An 18,645-nucleotide genomic window follows, 5' to 3' on the forward strand; every position below is an offset into this window, starting at 1 on the left:
TGCTTTTTTTTTTTTTTAAATCAGGAGAGGAGGAAGAAATTTATTCTTTTGACCATAAATCATTTACAAAGCTGCTGGGCCGTTAATGTATTTTTTATGGCTCGGCAAATAGAAAATAGGAGTGAGTGTCTTAGCAGAGCTTTGCAGACCTGTTTTAATTTCCTCTTCTTTACTCTGACTCTCTGCTTCCCAGTCCTGGGAGCAGATACATTTCTCTTGCAGAAGCACCGGTGGATGCCTTCTCCCAAAGGAGGCCACTTTGCTGTGTCAGCAATGTCACGTGCTGTTGCCAGCGCTTGGCACTGATCTGCAGCGCGACACGTCTCTGCTGACTGGGCTGTGCTGGGAGAATATTAGCAGTGAAGTGGGACGGGGAAGGAGGAACTCGAGGCTATTTTTGCGTTTAGATCCTGGGAAGAGCTCTAATTAGACTCCTGCTCTGGGGTAAGCAAGTTTCGTTACAGCTCTCATCTCATGCCAGGCAGTCTCACCCTGTACTTTGCATGCTGTGGGCTAGACTGGCTTCAGGTGTGATTAGATACCAATGAGGATGCTTGGAGAGGCTCTCAGGGGCAGCGGCTGGCATGGTGATGCTTCCCAAATGTTAGGGGGTGGCTCCTGAGAAGTTTTGTAACCTGCTTCGGGAAAAATGAAGGCAAGTTTGTGCCTTAGCTGTTCTCAGTCACCTCTGTGCCTTTTCCCCATTTTAGGAAACGTAGAGACAAATCTTTGCTGTAAAGGGTACCTGTTCCTTTTTCATGTGTGCTGTGACAAGCAGCGAGATCATTAAGAGGAGGGATGTGGAAAGTTCATGTTGGCATCTGAACTAGATGAATGGGAAAGTCTGTAGCTCTGAGCTATTATTGCAGGCTCTTTACAAACTCAGGCAGGTTCAAAGACTGCCAGTACCCCCGTTAGATATGCTTGAACGGACATTTGTCAAGTTTTCATTTCCAAGTCACATCAGCTTAAGACTGTAGGGATGCAGTTCACTGAGTACCACCTGGCTGCGGGCATTTAAAATGTTCCCATCCCCAGATGTTCATTACTGTTGGATGATGCCTCCACTGTAGCACCCAAGAGAACAGGACAGTGTGTTAGCCACCCAGATTTTCCCATTCACAGCAAAGCAACTTTGCCTGTCCTCACACCTTTCTCAGCAGGTTATGCTAAAATGCCTGGCTGTGAGCTGGAGGCACATCTTCCTTTCTGCTTTCTCTGCTTTAGGGGCAATAATCTTGTGCAGCAAACAGCAGAGGATGATAACATCTTAAGTTACTGCAGCAGGATTCCCCAGAGCTGATCTATCACAGTACTGGGGGAGAAGGGACTGTGTTTGCCAGTCAATAGAGAGACATCTTTCTGTGCCCAGCTAGACTTTCACTCTCCTCCTTGCCTCCTTGGAAAACACTGCTCTGTGCATCTCTAGAGGACCTTAGGAGGGAAAGAAATGAGTAGCACCCTGTCACAAGGACCCTGTTTGCACTCCAGATATGCTGCCTATGTGTTGCTTTCAGCCATCTCATGTAGGCAAATAGGATGCCTGTGCTTTGTCCCCCAGAGTACTGGGCATGGGCCATTGATGTCCCTTTGCTGGGCACAGCCAGGAATGAGCAAAGTTGGCCCCAGGTGGTCCCATAGACTAGGCTGAATTAGGCATTCCCACCCCTCCCCTCTCTCAAGTGGGGGGAGAAATGAGCGAGCACTTGAGTGAGTTCCTGCTCCCCTCTGGTTCTGCTCATCTGCTAAAGCAAAACATCTCCCAAACTCAGTAGTACAGCTGCTCCTCGAGTCCTCTGCAAACGCTGTGAATTCAAAGACTGCCAGCTCAGATCTCAGCACTCTCTGTCTCCAGCCAATACCGCATGCATCAGAAGGAAGCGTTAAACCTTCCGTAATATACCTAATAGTGCAACACTATACCATGGAAAGGGGATTAACATATGCCCCAGAGCACGGCAGTTGATTAGTTTTATCCTGGCTAATGTCATTGTAGATGCTATTTTTGCTCCTATCTATGTCCCTTCCTATCTTGCTATAATACAATGCAACTATTTTTTTTTTTTTAATTTAATCACTAACTTGCATGCACAGTGCATCCTAGGCAGCAGAGACGCAGGGCAACTGTCCCAGCTAGCAGGAGCTACAAAGGACCTGGCAGCTCCAGTCAAACTGGGTAGACACAGAAGGGAAACCAGTATTGGGAGCACAGCAGGAGTCCAGAATTGGAAAGGACCATTTGGGTTATTGGGCCCCTGCTATTGCCAGGGCATCTGTAAACCAAACTTCTGTTCTTGCGCCTACTTTGAAGGTGTTAGCAAGCTGCTCTAGCACTACACTCACAGGTCAAAAACCTCTTTTGCATTTCAAGACTGTGGCTAAACACAAGCACTAAGATCTGTTGGAAGCACACTGTTCAGGTTAGACAGAGAGCTTAGCATAATGCCACCCCTGCTACACTGAAAGCACAGCCCCCTTCAATTTTCCTAGCAGGTTTGAATGCTCAAGTGTTGAGCAAATCAAACCTCTGAGGTCTTAAACTGAACAAATGAGGAGCTCACCCTAATAGAGACTGTCTGAAGACACCTGGGTCTGGAGCAGGACCCAGGAAGTTTTTGGCAGAAATGGAGAAGGAATCAAATTCCTCGGAGTGACATTCAGCTGCGTATGTTATGAGAGCCCCTTTTCTCCCACTGTAAGAGCTAGTCCAGCTCCTCTGTCAAGGACCTGGGAGGGAATGGAAACCCTTCTTGAAGCATGTACAGCTAACTTTTTTCTTGCTTGTTTTTTTTTTTTTTTGAGTCTTAAAGTCCAGTTTCCATCCTCCCTAGAGCTGCAGCTTGAGGAGGTCAGGGGCAGGGAGATGTGCTCCATGTTATCTCAATCAGACAGCTATTTGAAATTATCATCCCAGCTGGCCTGCAGAGAAGGACCTACTTATAAAGGGGAAGATGGCAGGGGTGGTAGTGATTGCTATTCACAAGGCCAGCAGCTGAGTCCAGAGCAGAGGAGGTCAGCTGCAAGTTTTACCGTTATCTTTCTGTCTAGTACAGATGAGATTATAAATGACAAAGGAGAAAGGCCAGCACAGATTTGCAGGTAGCCACAGTCTCTGCTCAGCTGGTGGAGGGCTCAGCAAGAAATGCTGTAGGGCTGGAGTTCAAGACCCTGGCACTGTCATTCCTCTCTGGATTAGTGTCTGCTGGCCCACCTATCCCATGGGGTGAACAGCAGTCCCTAGATTGCTCTTAGTGGGGGGCAGGTGGATCTGCCTACTTGGGAAGCTCCATGCTCGAGAGATGGCTAGATGCCACCACTTCTTCCTGATGATTTCTTTAGGGAAAAAGGTACTTAGAGGTTAACTTTGTTTTTGACCTGTGTTTAACAGAGAGAGAAACACTGTTTTGACCTAAGAGGAAGTGTTAGGATCTGTGTAGGTTTAGCACCTTTGTTACAGAGTTCTTACTCTAAAATTGTGCCAGATGTGAGGGTCTTCCTGTTCTCTGTTCCAGTTTGTTCTGCAGAGCCAGCACAGGTAGGCAACAAAGATTTGGAGATTATTTTCCCTATGCGCTATCAGGTTACTGTTGCATTGTTGGATCTGTGAGCTAGAAAGAGAGAGCGTGGGTCTTTTAGGGGGATATTGTCCCTGGCAAAGTAAGAGGGGTGAGCGTAGTCCTAGTAAGTTATTCTCAGTCTGCGGGCTGAGGTACCCAAAGTTTTATGAAGCTGCTTCAGAGAGCAAAATGGCCAAACTGGCTGACTTCAACTTCTCTTTGCAGCTCTGAGCTGTATATTTGCCTGTCACCCTGATGGGGATACTGAAGAATGTGGGGAAGTGCTGGACTGGGAGAGGGGAAGGGACCATATTGGTCATGTGGCTTGCATGGTTCGGTTGTAGAGAGGGAAGGACAGGGACTCAGAAGCATTGCTGGTCAGAGGCCTGGTAGGTTCAAGAAAGCAGGGGCCACTGACTACTGGAGCAGACAGCTAAGCCATGCTGTGCAATGCAGACATTGTCTGGAGTTTCAAAGAATGAATTAGACGAACTTCTGTTGAGCATGACTTAGGGAGAGTTGTTTGTGCCTTCAGGAGATGTACTAGAAAATTTCTGTCTCTTTTTTTTGACAGAAGCATGATGTTTTTCGATGTCCTCAATATGTCCTGCAGGGTCCCCACACTACATAACACATGCTCACAAACTTGGATGTGGGGGCAATCCCTGCAGGTGCCTCTGAACTAAAGTTTGCCTAGTCTTTGCTGTGAGCTAGCAGAAATGCTATAGTGCACTGTGGCCTTCCCTTCTTTTCACCATTGCTCCCAGTTCCCAGTGCGATTGTTTCCAAGGATGTCTCCCCAGGGGAGTTTGTGCAAGAACACGTTGGCCCTGGGATATGCTTTACCATGGCAGTTTGCATCTGTCCCTGATGCTTGTCCTGCATAGTCACTTGGAGGCTGAAAGTTTCCCTGGCTGAATTTCTTTAGTGAACTGGAAATAGCCCAGGCTAGCTGGGCACTAATGCAGATCTGTGCTTCTTGGGAGTGCTCAGTAACGCTGGTTCTACAAGAGGGATGGGGGTCTATTGCAAGCTGCCTCCAGACACCAGGCTGGGTGAATACTGCTTTTGGTTGGACTGACTCTGAACTAGCAAGTATAGCACATCTGGGAGGACAGGAAGGTACTCGGCCCTTTTTGAGAATCGGCAAGACCACTATTCAGGCAGCTTGTTGAGCAGCTAGTTTGGATGCTGTGACGGCTTTGAACTTGCCATAAGCATCCGTTTCCCTTTGTGCTACTGCTGGGTGCTCTAGGCCAGTACTGGGCTGCCATTCTCCTGACCTTGGTAAGCCTTACGGAGCTGAAACGACATTTTCAACTTGGGAAGGACCACCTTGCAGAGACTGCTTCCAGGCAAAATAATTGCTCCCTCATAAAACAGAAGGGATTGTCAGCAGGGACAGCATCCCTCTTGTGCCTTCACTGTCCTTCGATGTTACCAGCGCTTGCAACTGCAAATTAGGCTCCTTCAGGGGCTTTGAATGGTTGCTACACCAGCAGGTCCTGTGAGTGAAGTGCTCCTTGCATCTGCTGCTGTCTCCTCCAGCTGTGAGTCGCTTGTTCCCGGGTGGAGGAGGGGGGGAAGGTCGCTGCTGCTTAGTGTGTTGAGTCTGCAATGTGCATCAGGTCCTCTGGGGCAGGAGACAGACTCTTTCTCTTCTTCAACACAGGAGGCAGCTTTGGTCCCAAACTTAGTGACGTGAGGCAGGCCAAAGGCACAGCTACCTGAGTTTTCCTTTTATCTTGGGGAAAAGACTGCTCTGTGGTTTCTCCCTCGGCTTGCCTGCAGTCCCAGGATCGAGCATTGTGTTTCTGTCCTTTTGTTGGAATTTTTAAGTGACCTCATCCTTGCCTCTCCAATGAGGGACCCAAAATGTCATACTGCCAAAGGCATCTTCCCTAGCACATGGCAACAGGATTGCTAATTGTATTGAGATGAGGAGAGCTATTGCCTGGGTGTTGAATGCAGGCTAATACAGCTTGAAGCCTTATTTTCATCCTCCCCACAGCTGCACACATTTCTGCACGTTTTCCCTGGAGGTCTGGAGATGCTGAATTGATGCAGCTAAGGGTTTTTTTCCATCCCTTTCTCCCCTAGCGATTTGTTTCCCTGGCTTGCCAGCACTGCAGGGCATATACCTGTACCCTGGCCTCTGTTTATGCAAACTCATGCTAGCGCAGCCTCCCTGTGCCGTGAGTGTCAGGAGATCATGGCTAGCAAGTGCTGAATGCTGCTGACTTGCCAATGGTTGTGGGGAGACCTGCAAAGTAGAGGGAGTCTTCGAGAAGGTAAGTCAGTGCAAGAGCCTGATGGTATGAATGGCTCTCCAAAGAAACCTCTGCTTTTCTATGGTCGACACCACTAAGCCAAGTACAGCCTTGTGAAGACCCTCTCTCTGTGCTGTACCCTAGCCCAGCCAGTGGTACCCAGAGATGTCTCTGAGCTGTGGTTCACATGGTCCCTGCTGACAATCATGCGCTGGGGATGATCACGGAAGAAGAGGGGACGTGCCCTTAGCATAGCTTCAACAGCATAGCTACAGTGCTTCATGAAGGCACAGCCCACAGCAGCCTCCTGAGCCTGTGGTCTGTGACCACCTGCCATTGCAGTGATATGGACTGGTAGTTCTGCATCAGCTGTTCATGTGGTAGTCTGCCACATTAATGTGAACTGATGTTGACTGAGGTCCTCATTTTGTTGACTGGGCTATCAGCCGAGGCAATTTACTGGTCCTGCTGGTGATCTCTGGCAGAGAGGTGTGACAGTGAGCAGGAGCTAGAAGCATTTTCAGTCTTCTTAGTAAGAAACAAAATGCTAAGATGTGCCATGCCTTAGGCTTCAGAATATACCAGACACAATGAAGGGTTCAATCAGCGTTGCACCCTTGTGGGGGAGCTAACAAATAAGTAGCGGCATCTGCCTGCACCTCATGCCAGTGTCAGCAGGGAGGCAGATGCCAGGTAGGGGGCTGGGCCCTACATGCTTGTGCCTTGCTGTATGAGCTCTCTGCATTGGCTCCTTCATGGCTGCTGGAGGTAGCTGAGTGGGCTACTTGGAAAGCCAAGAGCGTCCCATCAGAAATTAAATGAGTGATGCGTTGCCAAAGTGCTTCCTTGGTCCTGGGAATGTAGAGAACCTTTAAAAGAGCCTCTGTAGCCGAAACATCGTTCTGCTGGCTGGTTCCTTGAGAGAGGGACACAAAAATGGAGCATCTCTTCTATTATTGATGGATGCTTGCTGCATCAGGATCAAAAGAGAAAGCCACTTGCAGAATCAATCTAAGATCAAAGAGTCCTACGTACAGGGAGGGCCCATTCCTCCTCCTGCTGACAGTGGTGTACCCCACTCTAGCTCCAGGCATGCTGCTTACACCGAAGCTTAACTAAGCATCTTAAGTGAGGAGGAGACTGTGCCTACAGGAAAGGGTGTAGTGGCCACTGTAATCTTAAGCTAGGAGGAGATTACACCATGCTTGATTCTTGTTGCCTCTCACAAGTCAGTAAATGTCTCTGAATGCTTAGAAAAGTTCTCGACTGTGTACCTGTGCAAAAGGAGGGCCTATATTATATCCTTTGCTTGATTTTCTGACCTCTTATGTGTAATTTGACTTACTAGGCTGGGATGTGTGTGTATGAATATATCTATATTTGCATTTGTATGTACCCAAGGGGATTCAAGTCCTCATTCCTTAGGCTGCACTGAAAAATCCTTATCCCAGTAGTTATGCTAAATTTGAAATCGCTTCCTCCCTTTCTCCCCTGCCTCCCTCCTTTCGCATTAATGCAAAGCCACATTTTTCCAACTCCTCATTTTGAGATATTTAAACAAGTAACGTTTGGCTGAGTTTTCCTATTCTTTGTTTTCCTGGGCATACGGGCTTATATGTGTGTGCATCTTTGCGTGCATCCACCTGTGTTTTGGGACATGAGTATTGGTGTGTAAGGATGCAGTCGCATAAATCCTTGCATAGGTGGACATGTGCATGTGTAACCACATTACAACATTTTCTGGTAGTCTGAGGTGTAAAGAAGTGGGGCTGCAGCCTGTGAAGAGGATTTGCTCTTTGCTCTTTCAGCCATCTCCCTGGGAAAGGAGTTGCACTGTAGTAATGCCCCCCTGCCCGGTCCCCCATTCCCAGTGCTGTGTTAACAGACCAGCCTATTTATGCTGGTGGAGAAGGACTTTGCCTGCGTTTGGTCTCCCAGCTCCCCTGTCATCTTGGTTAAGCTTATTTGTCAGAAGCGGTTGTGTTTTCCCCAGCTGTAGCCCTGCAGGTGCCACTTAGCTTATCAAAATGAGTCCTTGTCTTTAAGTGCAGCAAGCCCTCATGGGCATCCCAGGCCAAAGAGCAGCTGACAGGCACTGGGATGCATGTGGCAAAAAGGCAAGTCTAAGGAGCTGGCTTGCCCCGTGGTTTAACAAGGGAGAGAGAGGATGGCTTGGGGTGAGGGGAGCTCGTCCTGCAGGCCCAGGCTCAATGCTGCTCCCTCGGCAAGAGAAGTGGCTGGGGAACTCAGCTCTTTCTTGGTATCCCCTCACAGAAACCACTCCATGACATTCAAATTAAGAGGGATGCTGTGGTGCTTTGAAAGGGGGAAGACATTATGGGGCCAGGAGAGCAGGGCAAGACTGCAGGGCAAGAGTGGGGCACTGGCAGAGCTGAGTGGGATCATAAGGGGAGTGACAGAAAGAGCCCTGTTCCTGCACTTGCTTTCGGGGCAAACATCTCTTTCATGGTTATTTTAGTTAATAACAGTGCTGTGATCAGTTTTTCTCTCTTGAATGTATGTTTTTCCGAGCTAGGCTCACTTCTAGAGTGAGGGGTGGGTGTTACATGTTCTCTTTCATTTTTTACAGTTGTTCATAAGCATAGTGGAAAATTCTCAAAAGTATCGAAAATCATTTTCACAGTGAACTAATTATGCATGTTCTATTTTTGTATTTTTATTATTCAGCGGGATGTTTACAGTCAACTAATAGCAAATATTAAGAGTAATGACAGGGTAGTTAGGTATGAAAATCACATCATCTTGATGTCTGAGTGACTGACATAACTAATCCTGCAGTGCAAAACGCAAACACCAGATTTCCAGCAAAGTTGCTAGTAATGAATATTCACACTTAAGTATCACTTTTCTTGAAGGGCAAGAGGGTGATGGGTGGGTGTTTCTTGGAGGGGAACCTGGAGGTTTGAGGAGATGGGGCTGAAGAATGGTTGCTGCTATTCCAAATCTGATGAATAGTTGGAGGGCTGGTTTTCATCTCATGGGATGTATATGGCAAAGACAAGTCTAAGGAGTCATTGAACCAACACTGAACATCTCAGAAGAACTGTCTGCTCCATATTAAAGGTAGAGCTTAATCCAAGACATGCCCAAATTACTGTGACTCCCTTCGCACAGTTTAGCACATGGGTGGTGGTAGGCTGGCGGAGTAGTCATGCCAACATAGCTTTCAGAGGTAGGCCTGCAGAAAAGACAACCCCTCATAAGGGTCATATTCAGTAAGAGCCATCTCTAAAGGATCACTTCTGTTTTTTCATCTATTGCCACTGCTTAGGCAGCCATAAGCAAATTAGGAGTCCAAAACTACTCCCAACCTGCCAACTGCAGTAGCAACTGAAAGGCACATGCCTTATAATAAAGGTCATGCTTATTACTGGCCCTTCAAATTATTTACTTCCGCTTGCTGCTGACAGCCCCTCATAGGAGATTGATGGATTAAGCTTTCACCAGCTGTTCTTTCTCCAGGCACCTAATTCTCTCAGATATTAGGATGAAAGCTGAACTATTTCCCTGGAAAGTTCCAAAATGTATAATATTTTCAAATGAGTTCCAAATGTGAGAGTACAGTCTGATTTGGGTTTTTCTGCAAAGTAAAAAACTCACGCCTTTCACTCAGAGAGATTAAAAGTGACATTTTGTTTGGCTCTATTTTGAAGCATTCCTGAGCTTCCCCAAACTACCTGGAACCTTGAAGCCTGCAAGGCAGGCGGGGCATAGGGAGGAGGGGAGAGAGCTAGGAAATTCGGAGCAGGTTGCTGAGGATCTGCAAGGTTCTTGGGTATCCCAGCTCCAGAGCAGTCTATGCAAGCGCAAGAACTCAGCATAAGCAGCTTAGGTGCCATTAGGCAGGCTGAGAAGGATCCCAGCAGACAAGCATGCAGATCACTCAGCTTTTTCTCAAAAACAAGCCTATTCAATTTCTTCATAGTTCAGCTAGAAACCTGTTTTCATGGAGCACTTCACCTTCAACAAACCAGTGTCTCCTGGCCATCTCTTCCAGTAGCCTCCCGCATGCATTGAACAAGAAAGCAGTGAACTGGCATGTAGAGAGGTGTCTGGAGTCAACATTTTGATGTTGTGGGGGAAAGTGGTTTAGGGAATTTTGGTGCTACTCAAAATGGTGTTGGTAACTCCTTGGTTAGTGCCATTTGACAAGATTTTGGCTGTAGGAGCTGAGATATTTCCCTGTGCGACTTGCAGTCTAGACATTGCAACCTTGAGCTGCTGCACTGGCAAGCTGGGACTTATCAGGCTTTGTACCCTGTCCAGCCTGTGTGCAATGCAAAGAAGCGAATGGCAGAAATGCTGGAAAATAAATTAGATTTGATCAGATCTACTAATATCAGTAGCCATTTTTTACCAGCTATAACGAAATATGTGGAGTAGGAAAGATTTAGATTTTTGACCCTTTAAATTGAAAAAAGCATGAAAATGTTCCTGTTCACGCTAGACTTAGAGGTAGAACTGTGTGCCTTCTTTAAAAATATGCATTTTCTCTTCTTACCCTGTGGTGAAGATTTTCAGAATACAGTTTCCTTTTCTATTTCAGTGATGCTGGGTATCATTAAGAGTAATGGGTTCAAAAACATATTTCAAACATATTTCATTATCCCTTAGACACAGCTTGGCTGCTCTTATAGCTCGTTCCTTGTCTCTAAAACAAATCTTGCTGTTTTCAGCGGGTCTGAAATTAGAGTGATCTTACTTAAAAGGGCAGCCTGTCCACATTTGCCTTTGGAAAGGGTCTGCACGAGAGCAGCCTGATCTTTCTGAGGGAGCAATGTATATCTTTTTAGCCTGAAGTTGTTGATAAGGGACAGTTTTGTAACAACAGGATGCTGCTGTCATGAACTGCATGTGCATGGGGCCACCTGAAATGCTTGAACAGGGTGTTCTTCTCTTTCCAGGTCTGGTATGTCCTCTAGAGGTGTCCGTCAGTTCAGGGAGCATCCAGGTTGCCCGGGGCCAGACAGCAGTATTGCCCTGCACCTTCACCACAAATGCTGCTCTCACTAACCTTAATGTTATCTGGATGGTCATTCCTCTCTCCAACGCCAACCAGCCGGAACAGGTAGGTCCTTTCTCACTGGCACATGGAGGTTTTGTTTTGTTTTGTTTTTTCCCCTCACCCTTTTGTCACAGATCGAGGTGTAGTCCTTGTACAATGCTGAGCTTGTGGTTCCCAGCACATTCCTTTTATTGCTGAACATGCCCTGCACATCTTACATGAGTCTGATTTCCCAGTGCTTTCTTAACTGGTAGTGCAGACTGTATCCTCAGCTCCGTGTTTGGATGTGTGGTTGGGCAGGTGTATGGGAGGCTGTATGGCTGCTCTGGAACTCTGGTGATTGGTTTGCTCAAAATAGCACTGGAGAGGTAATCAAGCTTTTGGTGCACTGGAAATAGGATTTGGAGGATATGGAAGCATCTGCTGGCTCGACCCCTTAAACCTGTGAAATTTGTGCAAACACCTCCCAGAATGCATGCTTTATTATTGTCTAATCTCCCCTCTTAAATATTGACTGCTTGTTGCTTATGAAAGGTCATTCTTAAGAACATTAGGAAATGAGGGACTACTATGGTGGGTACTGGAATCGTAACCTGAGAGCTGCTGGCCTTCTTTCTGTGTGCATACTCAGAGAGCAGAAGAAAGCCATTGCTCTGAAACACATCTGTCTCAGGTCACCCTGCACCCATCACATTTGCTATTCAGTTGTGAGATCCAATATCTCTCACTGAAGAGTACTTGCTCCTCAGAGACTTGGTCTGAGTACCTCCGTGTAAGCTGTCTGGTTGGTAGAGGTTACACAGGTTCGGGGGTTGTATTACCTGTCTTTCAGTTCATCCCAGTGATCTTCAGCAAGCAGTGTCAAATCGTGGCAGGATATTACTGGCTGAGAGCCAAGATGATACTGTCCGCTGGGTGGATGCTTTCCAGAAGACTACTCACAGACCTGAGGAGAGTCTCTGCCTCTCTACATCAATCCTGTCCAGATAGATAACTACTATTACATGAAACAGGCTGATATTGCCAAAACCAGTGATGCCGGAAGACTGGGGCATCTATCTGTGTGGTCTGTTGCGTCTGTGATGGTTTTTACTGACATAAAACAGGCTACTGGCTATTTTTTAAAGAAAATACCTCTCCTAGGATGTGACTGCCTAAGGCTACTGTTCTATATTGATGTCTGGTTATTCAGACGTTCCCCAGGAACTGGTCCTTTCAGGTTTGGAAGCCCATGTTTTGCTTGCTGTTCTCTCTCCTTGCTCAGCCCTTGTGGAGCGTTGTTTGAACCTTCCTTTCCCTTCCAGGTTATTCTCTACCAAGGGGGTCAGATCTTTGGTGGTGCACCCCAGTTCTATGGGCGAGTGGGGTTTGCTGTGACAATGCCAACCACCAGTGCCTCCATCTTCATCAACAACACACAGCTGTCAGATACTGGCACGTACCAGTGTTTGGTCAACAATCTTCCCGACCGAGGTGGCAGGAATATTGGAGTCATTGGACTCACTGTCTTGGGTGCGTATATTGGAGTTATGGGGGACAGGGGAGGAAGAGGGGCAAAGGGATGTTCTGTGCATGATGGTGCCTAGCAGAGGGACATGGTGGCATGTGTATTGGAGCACATGGATATACAGAGGAGGGGGGTGGGTTGCCTTGTGGGTATTGTGGGAGTTTGTGGGGCATGTACCCTTATATACAGATGGTATATTATGGAGCTGTAAAATACAGTGGAGAGAAAGCTTTTGATGCAGGATTGTGATGTGGAATTGCAGAGAAGCATGAATAAGGTGTGAGGGCATCTTGGAGTGCTAAGGGGACCATAAGAGTTTTGTGCATAGCAACGGGAGAAAAGAATGGACTTTAGGTCTTTGCTTCCTTTTCCTGTAAGCAATTAATTTTGGATGTTCCCCGGGATGTTAAATACTCCACAGTATGTGCCATTATGGAGCTATGAAAGCAAAACCCAACCACAGCAAATTCTGTTTGCAGCTTGGTTAGGTCATGCAAACCTTGCTGTCCTAAACACAGAAATGTTCACTTTCTCTTTCTCTAGGGAGGGGTCTAAGAGAAGTGGGTCTGAACAAGTCAGCAATAGTCCGCAACCTTGATGGACTGGCTAGTCAGGAATCTTTGTGAAGTGACACCACCCAAACTTTAGATGGCTCTTGTCTGCTGCTTCCTTTTTGGGTTTTGTCTCCCTCTTATCTCCCTTCAGCTCATGCCAACATCCTTGCTTTCCCCAGCAGTCTGTGTTCAGAAAAGAGCTGCACCTCACTGTTTGGTCGTATCTCCTGATCTGCTGTCACTTTCCCCTCTTCTCTCATTGTAGTTCCTCCTTCTGCCCCGCTCTGCAGAATCCAGGGGTCCCTGGACGTGGGCAGCGATATCACACTGACCTGCAGCTCGGAAGAAGGCATCCCCCGGCCAACATACCTCTGGGAGAAGCTGGACAATGTTCCCAAGTTGCCCCCAACTGCCACACAAGGTGCTCATTCTGTTGATTTTCCTTTTATTTCCCAGGTGGCAGCCTGGGCTTTCCTTTGTCTGAGCTGTCAGAGGTGACACAGCTCATTGAGTGTCTACCATCATTTGCATGGTCACTTGTTTGGAACGAAGATTCCTGGAGTGCCTGGAGCCTGTGGTGGACTAGGTACCCTATAATGGCCATTTAAACTTCCATGTTTTTTGATAGAGAAATATGTTCCCCATTGAGGAGCAAGAGTCTGGTCAAATGGGAGAGAGAACATAGTGGCCGGATGTTCACACATGGCTGGAGATACCAGCTGCTGACTCAGCTGCGTTTCAAACCAAACAAAAGACTCACAGATTGGAAAATGGGAGAAGGAAGGCAAAATCATCCCCCAAAAATCCTGCCATCTTTTCACACTGAGGTCGCTGCTCCAGTATGTTGCTGCTGGAGCTGCCTTTCAGATGTGTGTAAAAGCAAGGCTCTAATCAGACTGGGTATTGGCCAGCCCCAAGTCCTAACCATCAGATTTCTTAGCCTAGGTGACCTGACCAAATAGTGAAAATTGTACTCTTCCCCTTTAAATTGTCCTATTTTAAGAATATATAAGAATTTTAGTTCTAGATAATTCAGGAGAGAGGACAATTGGCAGAGCAGGCGGTGCAAAGCCCAGGGATGGGAGAGCAGAGGCGCTGCAAGGCAGGACTAAATTTGGCAAGTAGATATGAGGATAGGGCATTGCATATCTCTTATTTCCTCCCTTCTTGTGCACAATGATATGAGTCCCAAGCTTTAATTTGCAGAAACTCATCTATAAGAAGAAAAAGAAACATCTAGTGTAAGCTTCTTAAAACCTAATCTTGTGTGTGTACGCACAATGCTTCCATCTCAAGGTTATTTCCTAATTTATTTATCTCTTAAGAGTCTCACACCACAATTCTCTATTTGCTGGATTTACCTTTTCATGGCTTTTGTGAAGGGGGGGGGGGAGGGATTTAAATCCTTCTTTTCTCTCTGACTAGACCAAGTCCAGGGCACTGTCATTCTCCGAAATATCAGCACTGTGTCCTCAGGTCTTTACCAATGCGTGGCTTCAAATGCCATTGGAACCAGCACTTGCCTTCTGGACCTGCAAGTCATTGCACGTAAGTATATTGCCAAGGGAGGCTTGGCCACCTGGTTCTGTCTTGTGACAGTAACGTGTAACCATGTTTGCTGTGAGCCACCATGTGCCTCTCTATCAGAAGATCATTGTACCCTGGAATGGGGATGTTGCCTTTGCCCCCTTCCGAGCCTTGGTAGCTTCAAATGCTCATGGACGGCCACAGCCCAGTCCTGATGTCTTCTCCGTTCTCTGTTCAATCCTCCTCACAGCCCATCCCCGGAGCATCGGCCTGATTGCTGGAGCGGTGGCCACAGGGGCTGTTGTGCTAGTTGTCTGCATTGTCTTAGTGGCTGTGGCACTGTTTTACTGGAAAAATAAACACAAAGAGGAAGAAGAGGAGGAAATTCCCAATGAGATAAGGTAGGAATTAAGGAAAGCTGGTGGCCGGAAACCTCTTATCTCTCAGCAAAAGCAATGGCTGGCAGGAAGGCAAGTGAGAGTCCCCTCTTGCTAATCCTGGATGTGTTCACTGGGGCAGGGGAAGGTGTCTGTATCTGTCCAGAAAAGGGCAAGAGCAAATGGAGAGTGGTAACGACTGATTTTGTTTTCAGTATTGCCTTTATTGTGGGCTTTGGCCTGAAGCTATTAGCTCCATAGGAGAGTGACTCCACACATAGCAGGGATCCTGATCCAAAGTACTGGGTAGTGATAGATGAAGAGCTCTGGGGAAACAGGTGTGACCTTCTCCGGTGTTACAGCCACAGTAACGCACAGCCACAGTCCTTTTGGTAGCTTCTCATACCTTCCCTGAGCATTAGCTTCATTGGTTGCTACAGGTACAGTTGTATTGACCATGTAATATTGTGGTTGTGTGACACCCATTGCTTTTGCCCCCTAAACACAAGCGCGGGTTGCTTGCCTCAGTGGTAGGCATGTGGAGCAGTTAATGTGCACAGAGATGGGTCCTGCAAAGAGGAATGAGTGAACAGGCCAAGAAACAACGCTGGCTATTGTTGGTGCTGTCCTTCACCTTAAATTGAAAGCATTGCTCCCAGTGAGGAGGGGCACTGTGAAAATGGAGCAGCATCCTCACTGCCCCTTCATGCCCTCTCCTTGCCTAGGGAGGACGACCTGCCACCCAAGTGCTCCTCTACCACGAAAACATTCCACGCCGACGCATCCTCGTCAGAAAACGACACCCTCACCTCCTCCAACACCTACAACAGCCGTTACTGGAATGACCCCAAAGCCAACCATGCCACAGACTCCTTCACTCGCTTCAGCAACAACAACGATGTGCGCCAGCCCCCCTTCTCCCGCTCGGGGAGCATGAGCACCCGCCCCATCTATGCGAACGGAGGCCACCCGTCCCCGGCTCCCCCTAAGACGCTGGTGGTGACGGCCAACACAGCACCGTCCCCTCAGGAGGTGGTGCGGAGCAATGGCTCAGTCAGCAGGAAGCAGAGGCCACAGCACACGCGCTCGTATGCCGTGAGCCAGGCAACGCTGGAGCGGATAGGGGCTGTTCCTGTCATGGTGCCTGCCCAGAGCCGGGCCGGTTCCCTTGTGTAGGGTGCATGGGCAGGCTAAAGCAAAACAAGAAGCTTCTTGTACCAGGTGGGGTGAAGACATGGCCAAGAGACGCTCCTCCTTCCTGAAAAATGCAGTAAGATGGGGGGAGACGCGCCTCACCCCACTGCCCTCCCCCCTCCCGAGACTGTTGCTGGCTGGTGGGACAGCCCTGGCCTTGCCACTTCCCCCTCAGGTTTTGGGGACTCTTCCATGCTGGTGGATCTCACAGATGTGCCAAGGCCACAGGAGAATGGTTCTAGGGGCATTGCTGTGCTCACCCTGACTGCTGGGCCCCAGCAGGGATGCACGCTCGGCCCTAATCTCTGGGGAATCTGTTTTTTTTCAGTTGGTTGGTTTTTGTTGGGGGTTATTTCTGTTCATTTGGGTCTTTCAGGGAGGTTTGAGGATATATATTTTTTTCTGTTGTTGTTGCTGTTTTATTTTCAAGAGGACAACAGACTGTTGGAGTGGGAGGGACAAGCGTCTCTGGAAAAGGCAGAAAAGGGTTGAGTGGGGAAGGGGCACTCAAGAGGAGTATGCATCAGCCGTGGCGACCACAGCCCCTTCCCCACAGCCCTATCCCTGCTGCTGGATGAGGGAGGGCAGTGGGACAGAGACAGGCATGAGGAGACAAAGGCTGAGGGGGGCCCAGGCTGGAGGGGTGAGGCAGAAGCAAAACCACCAGCCAGGCCGAGGCGGGGAAGGCTGGGCAAGGACATGGGCCAGAGTGTGTTTTTCTTTATTTAATTTTTGCAGTTCTTCCCCTCCACCCTTCAACACACACACACACACACACACACACATGCACACGCACACGCACACGTCCTTGTTAAACTAGATGTTTTTTCTGCACTAGTTCTAGGTGCCTCTGGGCATCTTTCCCTGCAAAGCTCTGTGCAGTATGAGGGTGCATTGCTCCTGCGGCTGCTCTAGGACTTGTGGCATTTTTTTGTTGCTGGGGTTTTTCAGAGGCAGAGAGGAGCACGGTGGGGTGGGAAAGCGGCAGGCAGGTCCTGAACGGCTGGCCAGAGACATCTGCTGCTCCTGACTCGTCTGATTCTGGGCAAGTGGCTTCAAACTCCAAAGCTTTGGTGACCGCATGGCAGGTTTTCCTTGCTGGGCTATCTAGGGCTGGCCTGCATGGCAGGGCATGTTTCATGCTTGGGGCCCTCACACTGAGGACCACGGTTTTTGTTCCCTCTTTCCCACACACACATGCACTTCCCAGATGCTGGGGTTGGCAGGACTTACTTCCAAATTTCTTTGCTGAGAAGGAGTAAAAATGGGGGCTTAACGGAGGGGGTAACTCCATGGGAGCCCACACACTCTCTTTCTGCCTCCACTGCTTCCCACAGTGTCCCAGGGCCAGGTACCCGTGGCACCTGCTGGTGGCTCTGCCATCACCTCACAGCCAGGGAGGTGGTTGTTGCTGGCATCTATTCTTTTACTTTTTCTATTGCAACTAAATAGCCTTAATCAAAGCCAAGGGTTGAAACAGCTCAAAGGGCCTGGTGCCACTGGAGGGCTGGACTGAGGGGCTGGCACTTACCCTCTTAGAGAGCCCTGGGTCCAAGCAACCATGCCTGGATGGGTATGCCTGCCCTCCTGCATAACGCTAACCCTTACACACGCTAAAGCACTGGTCACCTCCAAAAGCACCAGAGACCTCTCAAATGTGCTCTTGGAAAAGCAGTGTCAGGGATCACAGACTACTCTCCATAGCCCTCATATTGGAAAAAGGGTCTGTTTGAGCCAACAGATTCTTCCTTGTTCCCCTTTTTCTTGTCCCGGCACAGCTTTACTTTCTCTACCAGTGCACAAACTTTGGGCAGGACCTTCTGCCTGAGCTGTAGCCTTCAAGCGCAAGCACAGGGTCCAAGGAAGAGGCAGGGGTGAGGGCTGGGTTCCCACATGGACACATAGGCTTTCGGGGAGGTTGGGGGCTCCTAGGCTGCACAAAGTTTGAAGCTTGGCTGAGATTTTGTGCCTTCTTTGCTTAAAATAATAGTAATAAAAAAAATCCAGCCTCCCTTCCTCTGCCCTCCTACACACCTCTGACCAGAATGGGTGCAAACCCCCTGCAGCGGTGCAGACGGGTGATTGCTTAGTGTGTGTACACACATTTCACTGGAACAGTCCTATTTCCTGTCTGTCTGCTCTCTGTGCTGCTGGGTGGTAGGACTGATGGTGGGGTGGGGGTGGGGAATAAAATTCGCTTTTGAAACTGTAATGTGTGGAGGGAAAAAAAAATCAAAGAAAAGCCGGGATGCGTTCTCTCTGCTTTTGTAACCACCCCTGTGTGACATTTACAGGAGCACTGCCCTCAGCAGGCCCACTACTCTCTACCTGGAAAAGCTCTTCTGGTTCTTACCCTCGGTGAGACTGTTCGCTCCTCTTTCTTTGTTCTTTCTAATTGTCTACAATTCAATAAAACTTTATTCATATAAAAAGGCCTTTTTACTGCCTGCTGCTACTTTTTTTTTTCTCCACCTAGTGCTGTAGCTACAAGGAATTTGGCTGGTGGTGCTCATCCTTGATATGAGTGGCAGTAAGCAGTGCCCATGCAACCAAAGCCTCCCTGTTATTAGACTAGCCGGTTTGGTGATGAGCCCTAGCACTGCAGCCTTATTTTGCTCATTCATAACAGTCTG

General features: G+C 48.2%; 1 protein-coding gene across 6 annotated transcripts in view; it reads left to right on the plus strand.

Annotated features, from left to right (window-relative positions):
* Positions 1 to 18,444, plus strand: part of IGSF11 (immunoglobulin superfamily member 11) — a 144,831-nt gene extending 126,387 nt beyond the window's left edge. For 5 of the 6 annotated variants that reach the window (XM_068958769.1, XM_009675278.2, XM_068958777.1 and 2 more), the window contains 6 exons: positions 10,753 to 10,916; positions 12,158 to 12,365; positions 13,180 to 13,335; positions 14,340 to 14,462; positions 14,692 to 14,842; positions 15,544 to 18,444. In XM_068958769.1, the coding sequence (XP_068814870.1) occupies positions 10,878 to 10,916; positions 12,158 to 12,365; positions 13,180 to 13,335; positions 14,340 to 14,462; positions 14,692 to 14,842; positions 15,544 to 15,994 (1,128 nt within the window). In that variant the 5' untranslated portion in view covers positions 10,753 to 10,877 and the 3' untranslated portion in view covers positions 15,995 to 18,444. The remainder of the gene's footprint in view (positions 1 to 10,752; positions 10,917 to 12,157; positions 12,366 to 13,179; positions 13,336 to 14,339; positions 14,463 to 14,691; positions 14,843 to 15,543) is intronic. The other variant, XM_068958762.1, reaches the window with a different exon arrangement.
* Positions 18,445 to 18,645: the final 201 nt, after the last annotated feature.

Source organism: Struthio camelus, chromosome 1 (assembly GCF_040807025.1).
Source record: "Struthio camelus isolate bStrCam1 chromosome 1, bStrCam1.hap1, whole genome shotgun sequence".
NCBI lineage: Eukaryota > Metazoa > Chordata > Aves > Struthioniformes > Struthionidae > Struthio > Struthio camelus.